The sequence below is a fragment of the Molossus molossus genome, unplaced genomic scaffold, assembly GCF_014108415.1.
Source record: "Molossus molossus isolate mMolMol1 unplaced genomic scaffold, mMolMol1.p scaffold_m16_p_27, whole genome shotgun sequence".
Lineage (NCBI taxonomy): Eukaryota > Metazoa > Chordata > Mammalia > Chiroptera > Molossidae > Molossus > Molossus molossus.
In genome coordinates this window covers 2,526,698-2,548,360 of record NW_023425363.1, presented here as the reverse complement: position 1 = coordinate 2,548,360, position 21,663 = coordinate 2,526,698, and the positions used below count along the sequence as shown (strand labels likewise).

Sequence of the window (21,663 nt, the reverse complement as noted above, 5' to 3'; positions counted from 1 at the left end):
GGCCCCGCGGGACGCCCCGGGGGTGCGGCCATGGAGGTGGTGGGCGACTTCGAGTACAGCAAGAGGGACCTCGTGGGACACGGGGCCTTCGCTGTGGTCTTCCGGGGGCGGCACCGCCAGGTGAGCCCCGCGGGCGGGCGAGGCCAGGGTCTGAGGGCGAGGGGCTCAGGGCGCGTCCTTCCTTCCGTCTGCGCGGCCGCGGCTGGCCCGGGTGGTCCCGCAAGTTGGCGAAGCCGCGGGCGTCGAGGCTCCTGCGTTGAGTCGCCGCCCCTCGCCTGTCAGTGACAGTGCTGCCATTGTGCGCGCCGTCAGTGTCGCGTGGTTTGTTTTGGTCGGCGAGGATTGTTTGGGGCCAGAGCCCTGGGCTGCGCTCCGCCTACCGCCGGGCCGGGCCTGGGTTTCCACTCCTGACCCCAGGGCCTGGTAAGCAGGGCTGGAGGGACCACCCTTTGGAGGCCTGGGGAAGCTTTTCACCTGCACTTGCCCGGATTCCAGAGGACCGCAGGGTCCCCCGCACAGCCCAGGGCGGGGTGTGGAAGGACCTTTGATTTTAACCCCCTCCCTGGGCGGCCAGGACTGGCACCTTTGAGGTGGAGGATTGCAGACCCAGCGGAAAACTGGCTGGTTTTCCATTTGCCCGAGGCTTTCTGGAACACAGGGGTATCGCATTCACCAGCATTGCTGCTCCTACACCCAGACCAGCCCCGTGCAGTCCTGGTGTTGAATAGACAGCTCCCAGTGGAAACGATGGTGGGACGCTCCCTTTTCCAATCCAAATCGACATGAAAGCAAGTTCAGCTTTAAGTTCAGCTTTTTTTTTTTTTTTTTAAGTTTTTTCTGTTTAGAAAATTAGAGTTATATGAGGTTTTAGAATCTAAAGAATTTGGAATATCACCTCGGGAGTGGAAATAATCAAAGGGTTTGGCAGTTCTGATGGTTGCCAAGGGGCTGGCTTTGTTGCTTATCTGATAAAATAATAAATACTGCTTTTCCTTTGTTATGGATGTACTTTAAAACTCAAGAAAAAATAGTTTAAAAAACGACTTAATCCTGCCAAGGTATCAAATGTTGTTTTCAATTAACCGTACCCAATTAGACCTCCCAGTTTATTATCCACATTTCTCCATAACTTTTAATAGTTCTAAACTGTTCTTTTTTCATCTAATGCTGATCACTGTGTGGTCTTTGTATTACTTATCAGTGACTGTCTTATAGGACATTAGCTGTTACACCATAATTTATGAAATCACTTTCCAGTTGTTGGAGATTCAGGTTCTTTTCCATTTCCCCCCCTCTGTGCTGTACATGAATTTGCTATAAACATCTTTAAGCTTACAGATTTTTTTGTTGTTGTTGAATTATTTCCACAAAATAATTTCCAGGAGTAACACTATTTTTTTCTTTTCAGAATCCTGATTGGGAGGTAGCTATTAAAAGTATTAATAAAAAGAACTTGTCAAAATCACAAATACTGCTTGGGAAGGAGATTAAAATCTTAAAGGTATGTTTCTTTATGTGATATTTCATACTGGGTTGAAACTTATTTTAACTGAAATTAATACATGTTGACATACTTTGTAATTTTAGTATTTGGACCCAAGTTTCAGAATTTTCACCTGTTGCTCTTATTTTTGCATAAGTTTTTGAAACATTCTGTACTGACTGGGAAACTATTTTTTTAAAAAATAGGTGTTTGTGGCTTTTGTCCAATACTTAGAGTGACGCTGTGAAAACTCATCATTTCTTTTCCTCGTTGCCCTATTTATTGTCATTGTTTGGGAAGAGGCGGGCCCCTCCTATACATCATTTAGCTCTTCTGTTGATCCCTTTTATGGTACACTTAAGTTTATGGAAAACTGAGTGCACTTGGGATCTTATTTTCCTTTTAAATTGGAGAAAGTTATTTTCATTAGAAGTGGTCTTTTTAGATCACTCACAAGCAATGTTATCCAAGTGAGATGCTTTAAGGAAAGAGAGCCCTATGGGCAAATAAGTTCTTTTCACTAAATACTTCTTGGAGAGTCTCAGAGCACTTGTCTCATTAAAGAAAGTCTGAAAATGATGCAGTGAAGAAACCAGTGTAGGTGTATTTAACCCAATATTTCCCAGACTAAAATGAACATGGAACCCTCATCTAATACCAGTTTCCATCAACACTGCTGTTCTGTAGACGGCTCTTTGAACAAAGAGTTATACTTTTTTTTTTTTTTTTTATCCTTACCCAAGGACATTTTTGCATTTATCTTCAGATAGAGCAGGAGGAAGAGAGGGAGGAAGAGAGAGACAGAAACATCGACATGACATAGACACATCAACTGGTTGCCACCCACATGACCCCAACGGGCCAGGGATGAACTGCAACCAAGGTATGTGCCCTTACCGAGAACTGAACCCAGGCCTCTGGTCTGCTGGCCGACGCTCTAACTGCTGAGCCAAACCAGCCAGGGCTATACTTCCTTTTCTTTGAGGCAAGTAATGTGCTGGTTTTTTTAAAACCTCACCTGAGGATATGTTTATTGACTTAGAGAGAGAGGAAGGGGGCGGGAAGAGAGAAAGAGAGAAACAGACATTGATGTGAGAAAAATTGATCAGTTGCCTCCTGTATACACCCCAAATGGGGATTGAACCCTCACCCTGGGTATGTGCCCAGACTGGGACTCAAATCTGCAAGACATTTTGTGCCACAGAACAATACTCCAACCAAAAGACTAGCAGAAAGTCTGTGTCTGTAGTCATTCTTACTATGACATTTTTTTTTTTTTTTGGTAAGTGAGAGTACTTTGGTAAGTACCTTTTTAAAAGTCTAAAAAGGGATAATGGTGAAAAAATATTTAGGCCCCAAGTAAATTTTGATGAGGCACATTTTTTATTCTTTAATAGATCGAATGTTGTAATCTAGTAACAGAACTGTAGTATACTAGAAGTAGCATAAATGTATGTGTGTGTGTGTATACTTAAATTAATTTTGTTTGCATATTAGAATATGTTAGCATTATTAGAATAAATACAAATATTTTGAATTCTTAATTTCTTTAATAGGAACTTCAGCATGAAAATATCGTAGCACTCTATGACGTTCAGGTACTTTATTTTGGGTATTTTAAAAAAACTTTTGGTGTGGAGTGGGAGGAGGGTGTCAATGGGGGAAAAAGGGGAAACATCTGTAACAAAAATAAATTAATAAAAAATAAAATAAAATAAAAATAAATAAATGAATAAAAACTTTCATGTCTGTTAATAAGGAACTTACATTTTTTCCCTATTTCTTAGACATTTAAATGAATTTTAACCGAAAAAGAAAGTTGCCTTATTCTTATTGAAAATATATATAACTTGAGTTATTTATTAAGAAATTGTTTAAAATAGCATAAGGCAGTAGGATAAAACAACGTGCTTCATGAGCAAACATTTTAGCAAGTGATAATATACTAAAGGAGTAGTGCCGTTTTAAAGGTCAAGTAGAGCCCTGGCCGGTTTGGCTCAGCGGTTAGAGCGTCGGCCTGCGGTCTGGAGAGACCCGGGTTCGGTTCCCGCTAAGGGCACGTACCTCGGTTGCAGTTTGTCCCCGGCAGCATGTGGATGGCAGCCACTCGATGTGTCTCTTTCACGTCGATGTTTCTCTCTCTCTCTCTCTTCCTCTTCCTCCCTCCCACTCTATCTGTACAAAAAATGGAAAAGTGTCCTCGGGTGAGGATAAAAAAAAATAAAATAAAAAATAAAGGTCAAGTAGAGGAATATTGATACCAGATCTAGCATTTCTGTGATAAATGTAGAAAGGACTGTTGTGGACTAATAAACATTAGCTAGAGCTTTTTGTTGTTAATCCTCATCCAAGGATATTTTTTTCCATTGATTTTTACAGAGAGTGGAGGGAGGGAGAGGGAAAGAGAGAGAGAAAGAGGAACATCAGTGTGAGAGAGAGATGGAGCAGTGGCCTCCCCCATGCACCTGGACTGGGGTCCGAGGATCGACCTGCAACCCAAGTACATGCCCTTGATGGGGAATTGAACCTGCAACTCTTTGGGGCTTGGGCCAATATTCTAACCACTGAGCTGCATGGGCCAGGCCTAGAGCTTTTTTCCTATTGCAAAAGCAACATTTGGTGATGGTGGAGATAATTAGAAAATAAACTAAATAAGAAGGAAACTGCGTATTTATATTTTAGATATATCTGTGATTATTCCTGTGGCATAATGCAGATTTGCATTTTATTTGGAGGTAGAAAGGCTGGTTTCTAAAGTTATCTTTTAAGGCAACTTTTCTGTATTATGAAAATCACCTTTGAAAATCCTTTTTAAAAGCCATCTTTGGAGCAACTTACTATTTCTGGGGTGGAGCACCAGAACAAGTAGTCTGTCGACTTATAGTTAGAGATCCTTTAAATGCTAGAATCACATTCGGCTCGTGTGGGAATCCACTCAGAGCTGCAGGGATCTGAGATCCGAGGGAACGGCAGATAAAGCTTTCCCTCCACTGTCACCCCAGCGCGGGCCAGGGTGCATGGTTTACGTTATTTCATTCTTTCCTTTTGCTTAGTGTGGACAGTTGAACTTCAGTGAAGTAAATGGACGAGTTATGTGATTCTGCTGTTATGCTGCATATGTAGCTAAAATACTTTCTCTGTGTCCTCGGGTTACTCAAATTCATTCACTTTGCAAGGTTTGGAGTAGCTACTATGTGCCAAGCATTACTCTAAAGTAGGAATAAAGCAGTGAGTAAGCAAAGCCCTTGCTCTCTGAGTGTTTAATTTCAGTGGGGTGAGAACAAAATGGACTGTTCTAGATGTGCTTTTTTCTGTAGTCATTTTTTTTTGTTTTTTATCCTCACCTGAGGACATTTTTCCATTTTTTGTTCAGACAGAGTGGGAGAGAGAGAGAGGAAGTGAGAGAGAAACATTGACGTGAAAGGGACACATCGAGTGGCTGCCACCCGCACAGCCAACCAGGGCCGGGGACAAACTGCAACTGAGGTACGTGCCCTTAGCAGGAACTGAACCAGGGTCTCTCTGGACCGCAGGCTGACGCTCTAACCGCTGAGCAAAACCAGCCAGGGCTGTAGTCATTTTTTATGTGGTCATATCATGTTACAAAGTATTTAACTAAACCCATGTTGTAAGATGCATAGGTTTTTCCCATTACAGAGAAGTGCAGTGAGGACAGTACAAGGTGGGGCAAAAGGAGGTTTACTTTTGTTGATATGGACAATAATTAATAAATAATTATACAAGAATAAACTATTTTGGGTATTCACAACTGTGAACCTACTTTTGCCCCACCTTGTATATGCCGTCTGCACGTATCAGTTTCTTTTTAGTTCAGTTTCTAGAACTAGAATTACCAGGGCACATAGGGTGCCCAGTTTTAAAGTTCTCTGATTGTAGAGTGTGATTGCTGTCCAAAATATTGCAGTTGAAACTCCATGTGAATGCTGTAGGGAATATTTTATTTTATTCTATTTTAATTAATTTTTTTGTTAATCACCCGAGGATATTTTTTCCTATGACTTTTTTTTTTTTTTTTTTTAGAGAGTGGAAGGGAAGGTGGGGAGGGGTGAGAGAAACATCAGTGGGAGAGAGACATCGATTGGTTGCCTCACACAGGAGCTCTGACCTGGGCTGGGGTCGAACCTGCAACCCAGGTACGTGCCCTTGACCTGGAATCAAACTGCTGGTGACCCTATGGTTCACAGGCCAACACTCTAACCACTGAGCCATGCTGGCCAGGGCATGTAGGGAGTATTTTATTACCTGTTTAAATCAGTGTAACTCATTCCTTGATTTCAGAAATTCAAAGCAGCATAAAAACAAAGTGGGAACAAGTTTAAAGTCAAAATTAAAGGATCTCACAATCCCTAGTTGAAATGTCAGTTCTCCCCAGAGCCCTTTGTGTGGTTTGTCTTAGTTTCTGTTGATAGAGGGCACCAAGTGCCTCGTACAGAAATCGTTAAATATTAACTCTTAAATTTTCCTTTTTTTGAAATGTAGAGAAAATTTAATTGCAGAGTCGGTTTTGCTTTCTTTGTAGAGAGTGTATTTAGATTTTAGTCTGTCAGAATAAAAAATATTTTTAAATATTATCCTCCTTGGTTGTAGAATGAGATATTTCATTGGGAAGAATATATGCTCAAAAACTCGAATTATCAAACAATCAGGAATTTCAAGGTGACTACATTAAAATGTTTATTATTTTATGCATTGTATGTACTGGAACTAATTTATAGTAGTAAACTTAAGAACTATCAGTTAGCCCTGGCCGGTTTGGCTCAGCGGTTAGACCATTGGCCTGCGGTCCCAAGAGACCCAGGTTCGGTTCCTGCTAAGGGCACGTACCTTGGTTGCAGTTTGTCCCCGGCCCTGGTTGGGTTGGCCCTGGTTGGGTTGTGCGGGTGGCAGCTACTCGATGTGTCCCTTTGACGTCAATGTCCCTCCCTCCCTTCCTCCCTCCCTCCCTCCCTCCCTCCCTCCCTTCCTGCCTCCCTCCCTGAACAAAAAAATGGAGAAATGTCCTCGGATGAGGATTAAAAATATATATATATCAGTCAAATGAATATAGTCTTGAGCATTTGGCTATCGAGTCAATAGTCTTGATCTAATATTTTAAATTTGCTTCCTTGATTTTAACTATTAAGGGGTACAGTATATTTGTAGTGACAGGTATAGTAATTTTATCAACTTGAGCACCATTTTTACTGGCCATTAGTTTTGGAGATCCATCTAAAGTTTACACACTGTTTTAAATTGAGAACTTTTAACATTGTTTATCAAAATTAGGTTTCAGTTTACATGATACTTAAAAAGAAACACATTTTCCCAAATTACAAAAATAATATATTCCCATTAAGTAAACATTTTCAAAATGAGTAAATTAGAAAATAAATGGTAGTTTGCAGAGATAACCAATGTTTGTTATATTTCTTTTAGAGTTTTCTAAATACATATATGAATCTAGTAATTTATACTTCAGTTTTAAGCTTTCATTGTGAGGAAACAAATAGTATTTTTACAGAAATGTATCTTGTTTTATTAAACTTATTGTATCTTGGATATCTTTTCATATCAGTGTAATACTGTAGGGCTAAATTGTAATCTAGTTACTAAAACCAGATTGTGGCTATTTGCATTGTTTCTTTTTTTTTTTCTCATTATAAAAAGTGCTGTGTAGAAAGCTGTGTGCACACAGCCTTGCTTGTTTGTGTGAGTGTTCTTATAGAATCAGTTCCTTGATGTGGGATTACTTGGTCAAAGATATTACCATGTTGCCTTCCAAAAGGTTGTACCAATTTATTTTTACCAATAATGTCTGTTTTGTTTTTCTTTTTTGGCAGTCTCATGGGAGAAAAATACCTCAGGTTTTATTATATATTTATTTACTTGTTAATCCTCACCTGAGGATATTTTTCTATTGATTTTTAGATAGAATGAAATGGAGGGAGGGAGAGAGAAAAACATGGATGTGAGAGAGACACATCCGTTGGGTCTCTTGCACGACCCCGACCGAGGCCCAGGATTGAACCTGCAACTCAGGCACATGCCCTTGACCAGGAATTGAATCCTCAACCCTTCGGTCGAGGGCTGGCGCTCTAACTGCTGAGCCAAACTGTCCAGGACATACTTTTTATTTCTTAAATCATTAGTGCACTGACCATCTTCATGTTTTATTTGCCTTATTCTATTCTGTGACTTTCCTATGGTTGTGTTCATTTTTATTTCTTACATTTTTGTGATAATATTTCTTGAGTCAGTTAAGAAGATGGTAGTAGTGAACAAAATAGAAATGGGCCTTGCCCTGTGGACCTTACAATAGTGTATGGGGGAAGATACCGTGAAGCAAATAGTTACTCATTCTAACTGTGCACAGTGTTGTAAGGGAGAACTAACTGTAGGAGAGAGTTGGAGGAGGCATAGGGGGTTACGGAGTAGGGCAGCCCACTCTGTGCAGCTAGGGAAGACTCCCTGAAGAAGGATGTTTAAGCAGACTTGATGGAAGAGGGGGAGGCTAGGCTCTGGTAGTGGGAGAAGAGCGAGTTAAGTAAACTAAACTTCCCAGGCAGAGGAAGCCTTCTGTCAGGAGCAGACAGGAAAGATCAGAGTTTGAGGATCTCTGTGATGGGGGTTGCAGAAGTGGGGGAGAGTGGTGGTAGGTGATGTTGGAAAGGGTCACAGGGGCCATATGTGATCTTGATTCTAAGGGTAGTGCAAAGTCAAAGCCTCAGATGAGTTTTAACAGGAGAGTGGTTTCATGTCTGTTACATGTCTTTGAGCATTCTAGGCATGAGATAAGTAATGTCATTATGAATACTTATCTCATGCCCAGAATGAATGTCAAAGATCTGGATAAATATCCATCTCTTGGTGATATCAAGATTCACTTACTAGATGGTGCTGTCAAAACAGACATCTGAGAAAAAATAAAGTTGGATTGCTATTCTCATTATTTTCTAAAATAATTTCCAAATGAATTAAAGACTTAAATATATAAAATAAATAATAACAATCTTAGAATTATATTTAGATGTCTATGTATAGTCCAAGAGATGGAAAGATATTTTAAATCAAAATAAGAAATTCAGAAACTGTAAAGGTAGGGCCATATAAAATTTAAAAACCACATTTTATGGCAAATAATACCATGAACAGATTGACCACCATAAAAAAGAACGAACTTGATACATGTCATAACACGAATCTCAAACATGTTGAGAAAAAGAAGTCAGCTATATACAGCCACTGTATGATTTTATTTTTGTTACTTTCAAGAAGAGACAAAACTCAGCTAGGGTGACTGAAATCAGGGAAAGCAGAATATAGGTTGCCTCTTGGTAGATGAGGTTAAGGGCAAAGGGACATGAGGAAACTTTCTTTCTTTTTTTTTAAAATATATGTTTTTATTGATTTTAGAGAGGAAAGGAGAGGGAAACATGGATATGAGAGCTAAACATTATTGGCGCCTTCTACACACCCCATACTGGGGATCGAGCCTGCAACCCCAGCATGTGCCCTGACTGGGAATCCAGCCGGTGACCTTTTGGTGCATGGAACGATGCTCAACCAACTGAGGCACATTGGCCAGGGTAGAACTTTTTGGGGTGATGGAAATGTTATATATTTTGATTGAAAGAGTAGATACATGGTTGTTTAGTTGCAACTCATTGTACACTTAATTCTGTGTTTTAGTGTATGTAAATTACACCATAATATGCAAAATAAATGTAACTGACAAATAATAGTTTGAGAAAATACTATTGTGTATTGTAAGCACAAAAGATAGGCTAATATCTCAAACCCTCTCACAAATTGATAAGGAAAAGGTAACCCGAAGAGAAAGTAAGCAAAGGATATAAATTGTTGCTTATCAAAAGGGATAAAAAGGGAAAATAAATGTATGACATATTAATGAACAAGTAGTCAGGGAATTGTAAATTAAAGTAGCAGATATCACTTCTTATCCTTCATTTGGCAAAATTAAAAAATGCAGTAATAGTGGTTGAATTGGAGAGGAGGTATAAAATAGTCTCATGTATCACTTGTAGAAATGTGAATTATTGAATATTTTTAGAATGCTGTATGGTGATATTTTGCTTCCATATCCTGAAGAATATTTCCCAAAGGGCAATTAAAGTAATCCTGGTAATGCAGGTCGGGGCATGTGACTCCTCTGCTCAGACCTCTGCGGTGGCTCCCCATTTCTGTGACTGGAAGCCACACCCTGCTGTCTCCACCTCCACCTCCTCTGCACCCTGCTGCTGCTCCATCCATGCTGGCCTCCTTGTGGTTCCCGAAGCACTTTCTACTCTGGTCATTGCCCTTTTTTCCTTTTGCCTAGGATCTTCCTCCTGCAGATAGACTGTCTGCAAATATAGTTCCATCTCGGTAGTGTGCACAGATGTATTCCCAACTTTTTTTAGGGTTTTACTCTAGCATTGTTTTCATGAAGCTTTCTTTAGCCACCCTAAATAAAATTGCAGTCTCCTCTGCCACACTGTTTATCCTCCTTCCATACTTTTTATCCAAAGCACTTATCACTCTCTAATATACTGTACGTACTTATTTCTTTTGATAGTTGTCTCTCTTCTAAACCTTCCCTGTTAGAACTCAAGCTTAAAGAGACGAGGGCATGCAAGTCTGCTGGCATTCCGCTGCATCCTCAGTACCTAGGTTAGTCTTGTCTATAGTAGGTAGTTTAAAAATATTTGAATGAAGAGATACACCTTCAGAGGTGCACATTAGAGAAATCCTTTTGCTAAGCAGCCTGGGTTCATGCATCTGTCTCATAGCCATAGAGCATGAGAATTAGGATTTATGTCCAAGAATCAATGTAGCATTGCTTATAATGGCCCAAACTAGAAACATGTAAATGTTCCTCAGTAGTACTATGGAATACTGTGTAATTATTAAGGAATTGTATATATACAGTGGATGTGGAGGGATTTCTGTATATTAGTGAGGAAAGTAAGATTCAGACATTCATTAATGATACCCCTTTTTCCCCCCAAAGTAAAATGTGTGTGTGTGTGTTTAACTGATGATTGTATGAGCTGAAAGAAGGTAGGTAAGGAGAAGTGCCAGATGTGAACTGGCTACTGAGAGAGGTGAAGATAAGCAAAAAGGTGGAAATGGATTATATTAAAATAAAATAACCTGCCAAGGCTGGTTTGGCTCAGGGTTTAAAGCATCGCCCTGCAGACCAATGAATCGTGGGTTCAATTCTGATCAAGGGCATGTGCCTGGGTTGCAGTTTGTCCCCATCCCTGGTAGGGTTGTGTGGGAGGCAGCCAGTCGCTGTGGCTCTATCATATAGGTGTTTCTCTCTCTCCCCCTCCCTCCCACTCTGTCTGATAATAAGTGGGAAAATATCCTTTAGTGAGGAATAAAAAATAAAATAACCCAGCAAGTACATACATGCTTCCTTTGGGGGTGTGGATAAATAGACACATGAAAGCATGCTAACATGTTAACGGGACTTCTTTTAGATGGGGAGATAAAGGAGATTTTTTAAAACATCAAATTTTATGTATCTTAAGTTTTTGCAATAAGCACTTTTTTATAATCAAGAAAAACACTTTTTTTTTTTGAGTGGGGGGAATATCCACTTTGCTTGCTTTCTGTAATCACTGGGTAATTTTCTGATTATGAATTAGTATTCCAAGTACTTTTATGTCAGTAGGGACATATCTGAGTATTAGACTGAACCATTGTGGCTAGAGAAAGGAGTATTCTCTATTATAAATTAACTGGCATAGGAGTTTATTAAAGTACATAAAACACTGTGGAGAATGGGCAAGAGTGGATTTGGGGTCACCATGAAGGAAGTGTTTGGGTGGGTGATGGACCAGTGGAAATGGAGAGGCCTGGTGGGATGTTGAGGAGACAGGGTTGATAGGGCCCTGGTACTTGGGCTGTGGGAGGTTAGGAAGAGGGAATAGAGTTGGTAGCTCGGGATGTTGAGGAGACAGGGTTGATAGGGCTCTGGTACTTGGGCTGTGGGAGGTTAGGAAGAGGGAATAGAGTTGGTAGCTCGGGATGTTGAGACAGGGTTGATAGGGCCCTGGTACTTGGGCTGTGGGAGGTTAGGAAGAGGGAATAGAGTTGGTAGCTCGGGATGTTGAGGAGACAGGGTTGATAGGGCCCTGGTACTTGGGCTGTGGGAGGTTAGGAAGAGGGAATAGAGTTGGTAGCTTGGGATGTTGAGGAGACAGGGTTGATAGGGCCCTGGTACTTGGGCTGTGGGAGGTTAGGAAGAGGGAATAGAGTTGGTAGCTCTTTGTTGTATGTATTAAAATGTTTTCCCTAGCTTTTTTCCCTCTTTTTTGGTCTTATTTTAGCCTCCTTTTAATATATAGAAGTTCTTACATAGTTAAATTTACCTATCTGTTCTTTAATGACCTTTAGGTTTCATAGTATGTTAAGGATTTCACCTTGAGATTATAAAATGATCCCCTATGTTTTCTTCTAGTACTCGTGGTTTCATTTTATTCCCCCATATTTACATCTTTTATCTCTGGAATTTATATGCAAAAGAGTGATGTGGAGCTCTGGCTGGTTTGGCTCAGCAGTAGAGCATCAGCCCGCGGACCAATGAGTCTCGGGTACGATTCTGGCCAAGGGCGCGTACCTCGGTTGCGGTTTGTCCCCGGCCCTGGTTAGGATCGTGTGAGAGGCAAGCAGTTGATGTGTCCCTCTCATGTGGATGTTTCTCTCTCTCTTTCTTCCTTTATCTCCCTCCCACTCTATCTGCAGATAAATAGAAAAATATCCTTGGGTGAGGATTAAAAAAAACACAAAAGAGTGATATGGTGATTGGCTTATTTTCCAGAAAGTTACCCCAAACCTCGACCTATTTCACTGTAACTGTGGGAGAGGGTGGTGTTTTCTGTATGACTGTTAAAAAGAGGTAGGAATTACGCAATTTGAAGAATCAGGAGCAAATCAGGTTCAGATTAGGTGGGTACTTCATTATCAACTTAAAAATTTATTTGAGGTCAGTGATGGGTGAATGAAGGTTTTTTCCAACACCCCCAAGCAATTAACCTAATTCTGACACTGTCTACCCAGTGATAGCATCAGATCACACAAGTTAAGGGGTCAGCACCACAAGACTGCCCTTCCACCCCCGTTAGACGCTAATTGCCAAGGTCAGGTTGTTGCTGTGCTTCTGACCAGCCTCTCCTTGGGTTCAGTTAATCTGGTAGAGCTGCTCACAGGACTCAGGGAAACATGTCATTTACTAGACTATCAATTTATTATACAGATGTAACTTGAACTGTCAGAAGGAAGAGATGTAGAAAACAAGGTATGCTCTCTGGGTGTGGCACTCCATCAAACCTTCCTGTGTTCACGGACCTGGAAGCTCGTAGAAGCCTGTCCTTTGGGGAAATTATGGAGGCTTTATTACATAGGCACAACTGATTAATTCAACCTCCAGCCCGCTCTCCTCTCTGAAGGTCAGGGAATGGGACTGAAAGTTCCAACCTTAGCTTTCGGAAAGTCAGAAAGTCACCTCATTAATATAATAAAAGCATCACTCTTGTCACTTCAGAAATTTCAAACATTTTAGGAGCTTTATGCCAGGAACATAGACCAAATATGTATCTCTTATTGTAAACCATAACCACAATGCATTCTGAATAGTTTGAAACCTTTAGTGTAATTAGTATTATTGAGAGACAGATTAAAGAAGAGGTTTTTCTATAAACCTATGTTGGTTTGTGTCAGGTCAAGTAAGCTAGAACTGGCTTTCTTTAAAAAAAAAATTTTTTTTTAAATTGATTTTAGAGAGAGGAAGGGAGTGGGAGAGAGAGATACAAACATCAGTGAGAGAGAACATGGATTGGCAACCTCCTGCATGCCCCCCACTGGGAATCAGGCCCACAACCTGGGCATGTGCCCTGATCAAGAATCAAACCAGCTACCTCTTGGTGCGTGGGTTGACGCTCAACCATTGAGCCACACTGGCCAGGCTTGGCTTTCTTTTTTAAAAAATTTTTATTGATTGATTTTTAGAGAGAGAGAGTCATCAGCTTGTTGCTCCTCTTACTTATGCATTCATTGGTTGATTCTTGTATGTGCCTTGACTGGGATTGAACTTGAAACTTTGGCATATGGGGATGACACTCTAACCAACTGAGCTACTCAGCCAGGGCTAGAACAGGTTTTCACTGTTTTATTTTGTATCTCCGAGTTTTTTAGAATATAATTTAAGGGGAAGGGTCCTGGATGGAAATAAGCAAACCTGAGTATAGAGTACTATTTTTATATCAAACTCAATTTAGGGTGTCAAGACACTTCTTTTTCTTTTTTAACATCGCCCACTAAGTACAGTGGGGGTGGCACTCCAGTCCTGTTTACCCTTAGGTGGCTATGAGGCTGTCCAGCACAGGGTCAGCTCAAGGGGAACACATTGGAGGTCTGCTGCAATGGTGCTGCTTCCTCCTTTCCTGTGCGGTAACCCATGGGAGTTAACTGAGGGCTAGAGAGTGAATCAGGGAAAGTAGCAGAGAAATAAGTGTGCGTATGGGTCTTCAGGGCCAGGAATTTGTCTTTGAATAATTCTCTTGCTATTTACTTAATTCTTTTGTTACTTTGTAGCTCTCCATCTGCACATGTTTGAATTCTGCTGGTGATAACCATCTACTCAAGCTATCTGACTTTTAAAATTCACTTTATCTTTATTTTTTAAATTACAAAGCTAACAGGCTGTAGGTGGGAGAACCATTCAAACAGTTTAGCAGTGTGTAAAGTACCTCTTCTGATACCTCTGTTTCCTTTTTTCAGAAGAAACCACTGTTGTGTTCCACCCCAGTGCCTCTAAAGTTAAGAGGCCAAAAGAAGCAGTAACAATGGCTTGTTCTATGGTTCCTCCTTTGGTTCCCCCTCCCTCACCATTCCTCCTTGTTGAAATGGACCTCAGTCACTAGGGGAGGAATTTCTGAATGATAGGGTATGTGCAGGCCCAGCTTCGGTGGGTCCTGCCCGTGGATCGGTTACACTCCCACCAGGAATCTCACACTCCCCGTTGCCCCTGTCCTTGCTAACACTTGACACATTTAGCCATTCTGGTGAGGTATCTTATTCTAATTTCTATTAGGGTCTTTCTGGTGACTACTGATTTGAACACCTCTTGTAAATTTATGAGTCATTTAAATATCTTTTTCTGAAATTCCTGTGTAAGTCTCTTACTTGTTTTTCAATTTTTTTTTTTTTTGCTTAATCCTCACCCAAGGATATTTTTCCATTGATTCTTAGAATGGAAGGGAGCGGGGCAGAGAGAAACATCCATGTGAGAGAGACACATCAGTTGGTTACCTCCCACACGATTCCTGGACTGGGGCTACGGATCGAACCTGCAACCCAGATATGTGCCCTTGACTGGGGATCAAACTTGCCGTCTATAGGTGCGTGGGAAGATTCTCAGTCAACTGAGCCACATGGGCCAGGGCAAAAAAACCTTGGAGTTTGATTGGGATTACATAGGAGAGTTTTTTTGTGGAAAGGTTGTAAATTATTATTCAATTTCTTTAATGAATATTGGCCTTTTCAAGTTTTCTATTTCTTGTCAATTTTAGTAAGTTGTGTTTTTTCTTAAATTGTTTTTTAATTTGTTCATCTCATCTAAATTTTGGAATACTGGCATAAAATTGTTCACAGTAGTGTCCCTTTTTTTTCTTTTTGGAGATTTGGTTTTTAACTTGGTTATTAAGGAGTTTGAGTAGAGAAATGAAAGAACTTCATTATGTTTAATTTTGTTGATGGAATTGCTGGGGAGTGGTTGAGAATGAAGTTTCCTTGATGTTAGGAAAGGAGGGTAAGTATGTGTTCATACTTAGGAAACCCTGCTGGCCTGGCTCCCGGGTGCTCTGGGCCTCTCCCCTCAGCGTCTCTGGCTCACGAGCATCTCTCCAAGGCTCCCTGGGCTCTGGGGTCGTCTGCGCTTTGGTCTATTCACGATGACTCTACTTGGTTTCATTAGAAATAAACACTTTGGCCCTGGCTGGTGTTGCTCAGTGGTTAGAGCGTCGGCCTGTGGTCCAGAGAGACCCGGGTTCGGTTCCTGCTAAGGGCACGTACCTCGGTTGCAGTTTGTCCCCAGCCCTGGTTGGTCGTGTGGGTGGCAGCCACTCGATGTGTCCCTTTCACGTCAATGTTTCTATCTCTTCCTCTCTCTCTTTCCCACTCTGTCTGAACAAAAAATGGAAAAATGAGACTTGACAACCCGCAGATGAAGGGGTGTGTGTGGGGGAGATAAACCACTGAACTTATATGCATGTACGCATAACCAATGGACATGGACAACAAAGCCGGGGACGGGGCGGAGGGGATGGGGAGGGAGGGTGTCAATGGGGTAAAAAGGGAGAAACATCTGTAACAAAAATAAAATTAAAAGTAAAATTAAAACCAAAAAACAAAACAAAAACATAAAAAAAGGAAAAATGTCCTCGGGTGAGGAAAAATAAATAAATAAATAAAATTTAATTAACATTATAAAAAGTTATTGAAGAATCATCAGTCGTTGAATTACCTAGCCAAGCAATGCAACTGGAGTAATATTAATTTAAGAGACTGTGTAAAATTTCTCAGATCAGTTCCTTAAAATCAATCTGTTACCAAGATGTGATGAAATGTTTTCAAGAGAATTGCCCAAAATTCCCACATAATGGGATTGCCTCCAAATAAACATAAAAACCAGAAAAACAAAAATAAAGTATCCTGGGTGACATATTTCAGAAGTCATTGTGCATTTCGTGTTGCTAGGGAGCGTTATCACATCATTGTTCCAAGTCAGGAGCTTCCAGAGGACAGGTGCTTCTCTGGGGACAATAGAACCCTTCCTTTCCCACAAGTGGTAAAGTCACCATGACCATGACCAAAGACGAATCTTTCTTTAGTTCTTTCCATGAACAGAACTGAACTTCTTGGTGACTACATTAGTGTCATCAAAATTTGATTGGCTTTAAAGCTGAGATGCTTAAATCATTGTGTTAGGGATTTAAAATTTCACTTGTTAATGGAAGTTATTTTTTTAATTTGTGCTTAATTTTTTTCCTAATCTAAATGATGTTTAATATTGTTAACTTTTCAGGAATTACCCAACTCTGTCTTTCTGGTGATGGAGGTAGGTAGTATACAAGCTTCTAATTTATTTCAGATTCCTTTTGATTACTATGCACTTTAAAATTGACAGGTAATTATTTGAATTAATAAAGTTGATTCATTGATTTAGAGTCTATAAGGAAAATAACATTAAAAATTTTATTCTATACTTATGTTTTTCAGACTACAATGAATTTACATCATATACAATGAATTTTGAATTAAAATGAACTGATAATGAATTAATTTTGAACTGGTATCCTTATTTTAATTACTTTTTCTTTTACATGTCAGTATTGCAATGATAGAGACTGGGCAGATTATTTGCAAGGTAATTTTTGTGTGTGTCAGTGTTCAATAAAGATAGCAATCTGTGTAATTCTGAGAGTTACTTCTGAAATATGCCACCTCTGTTTTCTGCACTTATATAGAAACAGTCAATACATATTTGTGTACTTGTCTAGTTGTGGTCACTTTGCTGACTAACTATAGTTTGTTGAAGTTTTGTTCTCATACTGTACTGTGTATAAGTACTTACGTTGTGTGTGCCTCTCTGTGACAGTGTTTGAGAAGTGGCTCCTCTTCCCACGAGAGAAAGAAATCTAACAGATTTCTCCTCCTCTTAGGAGTCTACTGGGTTGCCATCAGTGAACCATTAGCCCCTTAATTTCTTTCACAACAAAAAGAAAGTTGTAATGGGAGAATGTATCCAAGAATATGTTGATTAATGTGAATGTTTGATGTGAATCTAAAAATCTTATAAAGAATTAAAAGTAACACTGAAATTATTTTGTATCACAGAGATAAGATTTTAATATTAGATGGTTTTTGAAATTCTCTGTCCAAAACATGTACATGTATGATAATGAGCATTCAGGTAAAATTGTATCTCTCAAAAGTATTTTTAATGATATTAGAGGAGGTAAGCATCTTTCTGTTTACCCCTGAAAGATGCAAGGAAAATATGCAAAAATGTAAATAAATAGGTCATGGCAGTTGATGGTAAAAACACTAAGACATCAATAGATAACACCCACAAAGAGTATGTGCAGTTTACAAGAGAGAAACAACATATTAAAGATTTTCTATTTCACCTAGTATTCAGGGAGTGCAATTAAAAATGAGATTTTAAACAATCTTTAGAATGAAAACAAGACTAAACAACAATAAACATCTTTAAAATATTGGTGAAATTAAAAAGCTGTGTAGAGAATAATATAAAAAACACTGGCATCCCCCACAGTAAAGAAATTACAGACACAGGTGAAGCTCTGTGTAAGGCCTTCTGTAGTCCCATGTCTGCCTTCTCCTCTAGTGACAACCATTACCCTGAATGTGGTAGTTTATTACACGTGTTTTTGTATTTTTTCCAACTCAGATTTTTTTTTAATTCCTCACCTGAGGATATTTTTCTTTTTCTTTTTTTATCTTCACCCGAGGACATTTTTGCATTTCTCTTCAGATAGAGCGGGAGGGGGTGAGGGAGGAAGAGAGAGAGAAACATCGATGTGAGAGAGACACATTGAGTGATTGCCACCCATACGACCCCAACTGGGGCCTGGGACAAACTGCAACTGAGGTATGTGCCCTTAGCAGGAACCGAATCCAGGACTCTTGGATCCGTGGGCTGATACTCTAATCGCCGAGCCAAACTGGCCAGGACAATATATTTTTCTATTTATCATCAGATAGAGTGGGAGGGAGGAGAGACAGAGAGAGACATTGATGTGATAGAGCCACATTGACTAGGTTGCCTCCTACATGCCCCAACCAGTGGGGACAGACCACAACCAAGGCATGTGCCCTAGACCAGAGTCGAACCCAAGACTCATTGGTCCACGGGCTGACGCTCTAACTGCTGAGTCAAACTGGCCAGGCCATGACTTTTTTTTAAAATTATTTTTTCTTTATTGATTATAGAGAGAAGAAGGGAAGAAAGGGGAGGTAGAGAGAGAGAAACATCGACTTGTCCCACTTATCTATGCATTTGTTGGTTGATTCTTTTTTTTTTTCCCTTATTGATTTTAGAGAGGAAGGGAGGGGGGGAGAGAGACAGAAACATTGATGAGAGAGAACATCGATTGGCCGCCTCCTGCATGTCCCCCACTGGGGATCGGGCCCACAACCTGGGCATGTGTCCTGACCGATAATTGAACTGGCGACCTCTTGGTGCATGGGTCCATGCTTAACCACTGAGCCACACTGGCCAGCCAGACCGTTGGTTGATTCTTGTATATGCTCTGACTGGGGATCGAACCCACAACCGTGGCGTATCTAATGAACTGAGCTATCCAGCCAGGGCTACTTGTGATTTTTGGATTCATTGCAATAAGTTTATATTTGTGTACTAACTATTTGAGTACTTATTTAAAGTCTTCATTATTGCCCTGGCTGGTTTGGCTTAGCGGTTAGAGTGTCAGCTAGTGGACCAGTGAGTCGCGGGTTCGATTCTGGTCAAGAGCACGTACCTCGGTTGCGTTTTGCCCTGGCTCTGGTTGGGTCATGTGGGAGGCAACCGGTTGATGTGTTTCTCTCACGTTGATGTTTCTCTCTCCTCCCTCCCTCCCATTCAGTATCTGATGATAAACAGGAAAATATCTTTGAGTGAGGATTTAAAAAAAATAAAGTCTTCATTATTAAATGTGGTATCGTGTTTGATTGCCAATGTGGTTGGCCTGTTTTCAGCTTTTTAATAGATGAGGGGTGGGCACAGGGGCATCATCTTTCGGGGTCACACAGAAGCAGGTGGAGGAGCTGGGGTTTGAAGAGGCACCCTGACTCCAAATCCACCTGTTCATTAGCATCACACAGTCCAGTGTACACACAGAAACCCTGGAGTGTTTACTGAATAACAAGTGTCCTCAAAAATAACATTCCTACTGCCTCTTTATAATAGTGAAAATAGGTTAAACAGATCTTCCTAAAGGTGTCTTTAGATGTGAAAAATACTGTGGTGGGACAGCAGTGTTGGTCAGGAGGGAGAGTAAAGGAGGCGCATGTGGGAACACAGATTCCTGACGGGTCTAAGTGGCAGCAATATCCAAGCGTCTCATTCAAGGTGAATCGGTTTGTAATTTGTGCTCATACAATGGTTAGAATTAAATATGGACATTTACCCAGATATTTGACCAATGTGAAGGGAAACTTATTTTCTGGCTTGTGGAGGGGACTCCCATTTGCTGAACACCTGTTATACTGAGAGAAGTGAGGAAGGAAAAACAGAAGTGAACAAGATGCAAATGTAAATCAGTTTTCTTTACAACAAATTAATTAAAACTTTTGAGGTATTTGATATTTCTTCGTAGACTTAAATTATTAAAATAAAAAAAGAAAAAAATGCAAATCCAGTTTCCTCCATGGTCTCCTTAGCAACTCAGTTCTGTTGTTGGCATGTGCAGAAGGTATTTGATTTTGTGTGCTTACATATTTATGTGACTCCCTTTCTACCAGCTAAAGGAACTCTCAGTGAAGATACCATCAGAGTGTTTCTGCATCAGATTGCAGCGGCCATGCGAATTCTGCATGGCAAAGGAATCATCCATAGGGACCTCAAACCACAGAACATCTTGCTGTCTTACGCCAATCGCAAAAAGTCCAGTGTTGGTGGCATTCGCATCAAGATAGGTAAATAACCATATATTGTTTCATGCAAAAAACACTTTTGAGACTCAGTATTTTTAGATAATTTTAGTTCAGCTTTGTTAGAATGAGTGATTTTGTTGATGCACTTTGGAAATTTTTATTGAGTTCAGTGAGGTATATGCTGAATTTCAGACAGGGCCAAAGGGCTCAGGTTAGAAACTTAAATATAAATCCCAGCAGGAAATCCTGCTTCTCCTCATCAGAGAGAAGCCAGAGTGTTGCAGTTGTTGGCAGCAAAGTCATAACCCAGATCTTTTACAACTCATGGGGTTTTCACATAAGAAATCTGAGAGACCATTTCGTTCAGCCTTCTTATTGGGCAGGTTTGTAGCACTCTTGTATCTCAAAATGATTTGAAGCAGTTTGCGATGCTAGATTTTTTTTTGTTGTTGTTAATCATCACCTGAGGATATTTTTCCATTGACTTTTAGAGAGAGTGGAGGGGGTTGGGGACACACACACACTGATTGGTTGTCTCCCATATGACCCCATTTGGGGCTGGGGATTGAACCTGCAACCCAGGTATGTGCCCTTGACTGGGAATCAAACCTGCGTCCCTTCGATCCGCAGGCCAACACTCTAACCACTGAACCAAACCGGCCAGGGCTGCAAAGCTAGGTTTTAAAAAATATGTATCTTTTCTTTATTGGTTTTAGAGAGAGGAAGGGAGAGAGAGAGATAAAAACATCGATGAGAGAGAACATAAATCGGCTGCCTCCTGCATGTCCCCCATTGGGGATTGGGCCCCCAACCTGGGCATGTGCCCTGACCGGTAATCAAACTGGCAACCTCCTGGTGCATGGGTCGACGCTCAAGCACTGAGCCACACCAGCCAGGCTAATGCTAGGTTTTTTAAAAAACTTTTTTCTTGGTTGGTAGAAAAATAATTTCTTAGCAGAATTTTAAGAAATTTCTGCCCAGTCGGTGTGGCTCCGTGGTTGAGCGTCGACCCATGCACCAAGAGGTCACCAGTTCGATTCCCTGTCAGGGCACATGCCCAGGTTGTGGGCCAAATCCCCAGTGGGGGGCGTGCAGGAGTTGGCCAGTTGATGTTCTCTCACATCGATGTTTCTGTCCCTCTCCCTTCCTCTCTTTCTCTCTAAAACGAATAAAGAAAAGAAATTATTTTTAAAAAAAAGAAATTTCTGATGTTTTATTGGTTACATCTGATACCTATAGGACAAAAACAGTTCAAATTCTATACCTGGTATTGATATTTAATGAGAGCTATATTAATGAATTATTTATTATAATTAGGGTTTTCTCTTGCAAAGCTTGGTGCTTGCTCCTTGGTTACAAAACTAGCAGAACAGTGACTTGTAACAATTGCTGATTACTACTATTTCTTAGCTCGTCAAGGTTGAGATAGCTACTTTTTTCTTTGGTAAACAGTCTTATTAAATGGCTGTTAATTTCTTACAATTATTTTGTGCCCT

At 40.5% G+C, this 21,663-nt stretch overlaps 1 protein-coding gene across 2 annotated transcripts in view; it reads left to right on the top strand.

The window, feature by feature from the left end:
• The window catches only part of ULK2 (unc-51 like autophagy activating kinase 2), a 110,768-nt gene continuing 89,105 nt past the window's right edge, over positions 1–21,663 (top strand). The window contains exons 1-6 of one of the 2 annotated variants that reach the window (XM_036278321.1): positions 1–120; positions 1,409–1,501; positions 3,040–3,081; positions 16,575–16,607; positions 16,880–16,916; positions 20,036–20,209. In XM_036278321.1, the coding sequence (XP_036134214.1) occupies positions 31–120; positions 1,409–1,501; positions 3,040–3,081; positions 16,575–16,607; positions 16,880–16,916; positions 20,036–20,209 (469 nt within the window). In that variant the 5' untranslated portion in view covers positions 1–30. Of the gene's footprint in view, positions 121–1,408; positions 1,502–3,039; positions 3,082–16,574; positions 16,608–16,879; positions 16,917–20,035; positions 20,210–21,663 lie in introns of those variants that run through there. The other variant, XM_036278320.1, reaches the window with a different exon arrangement.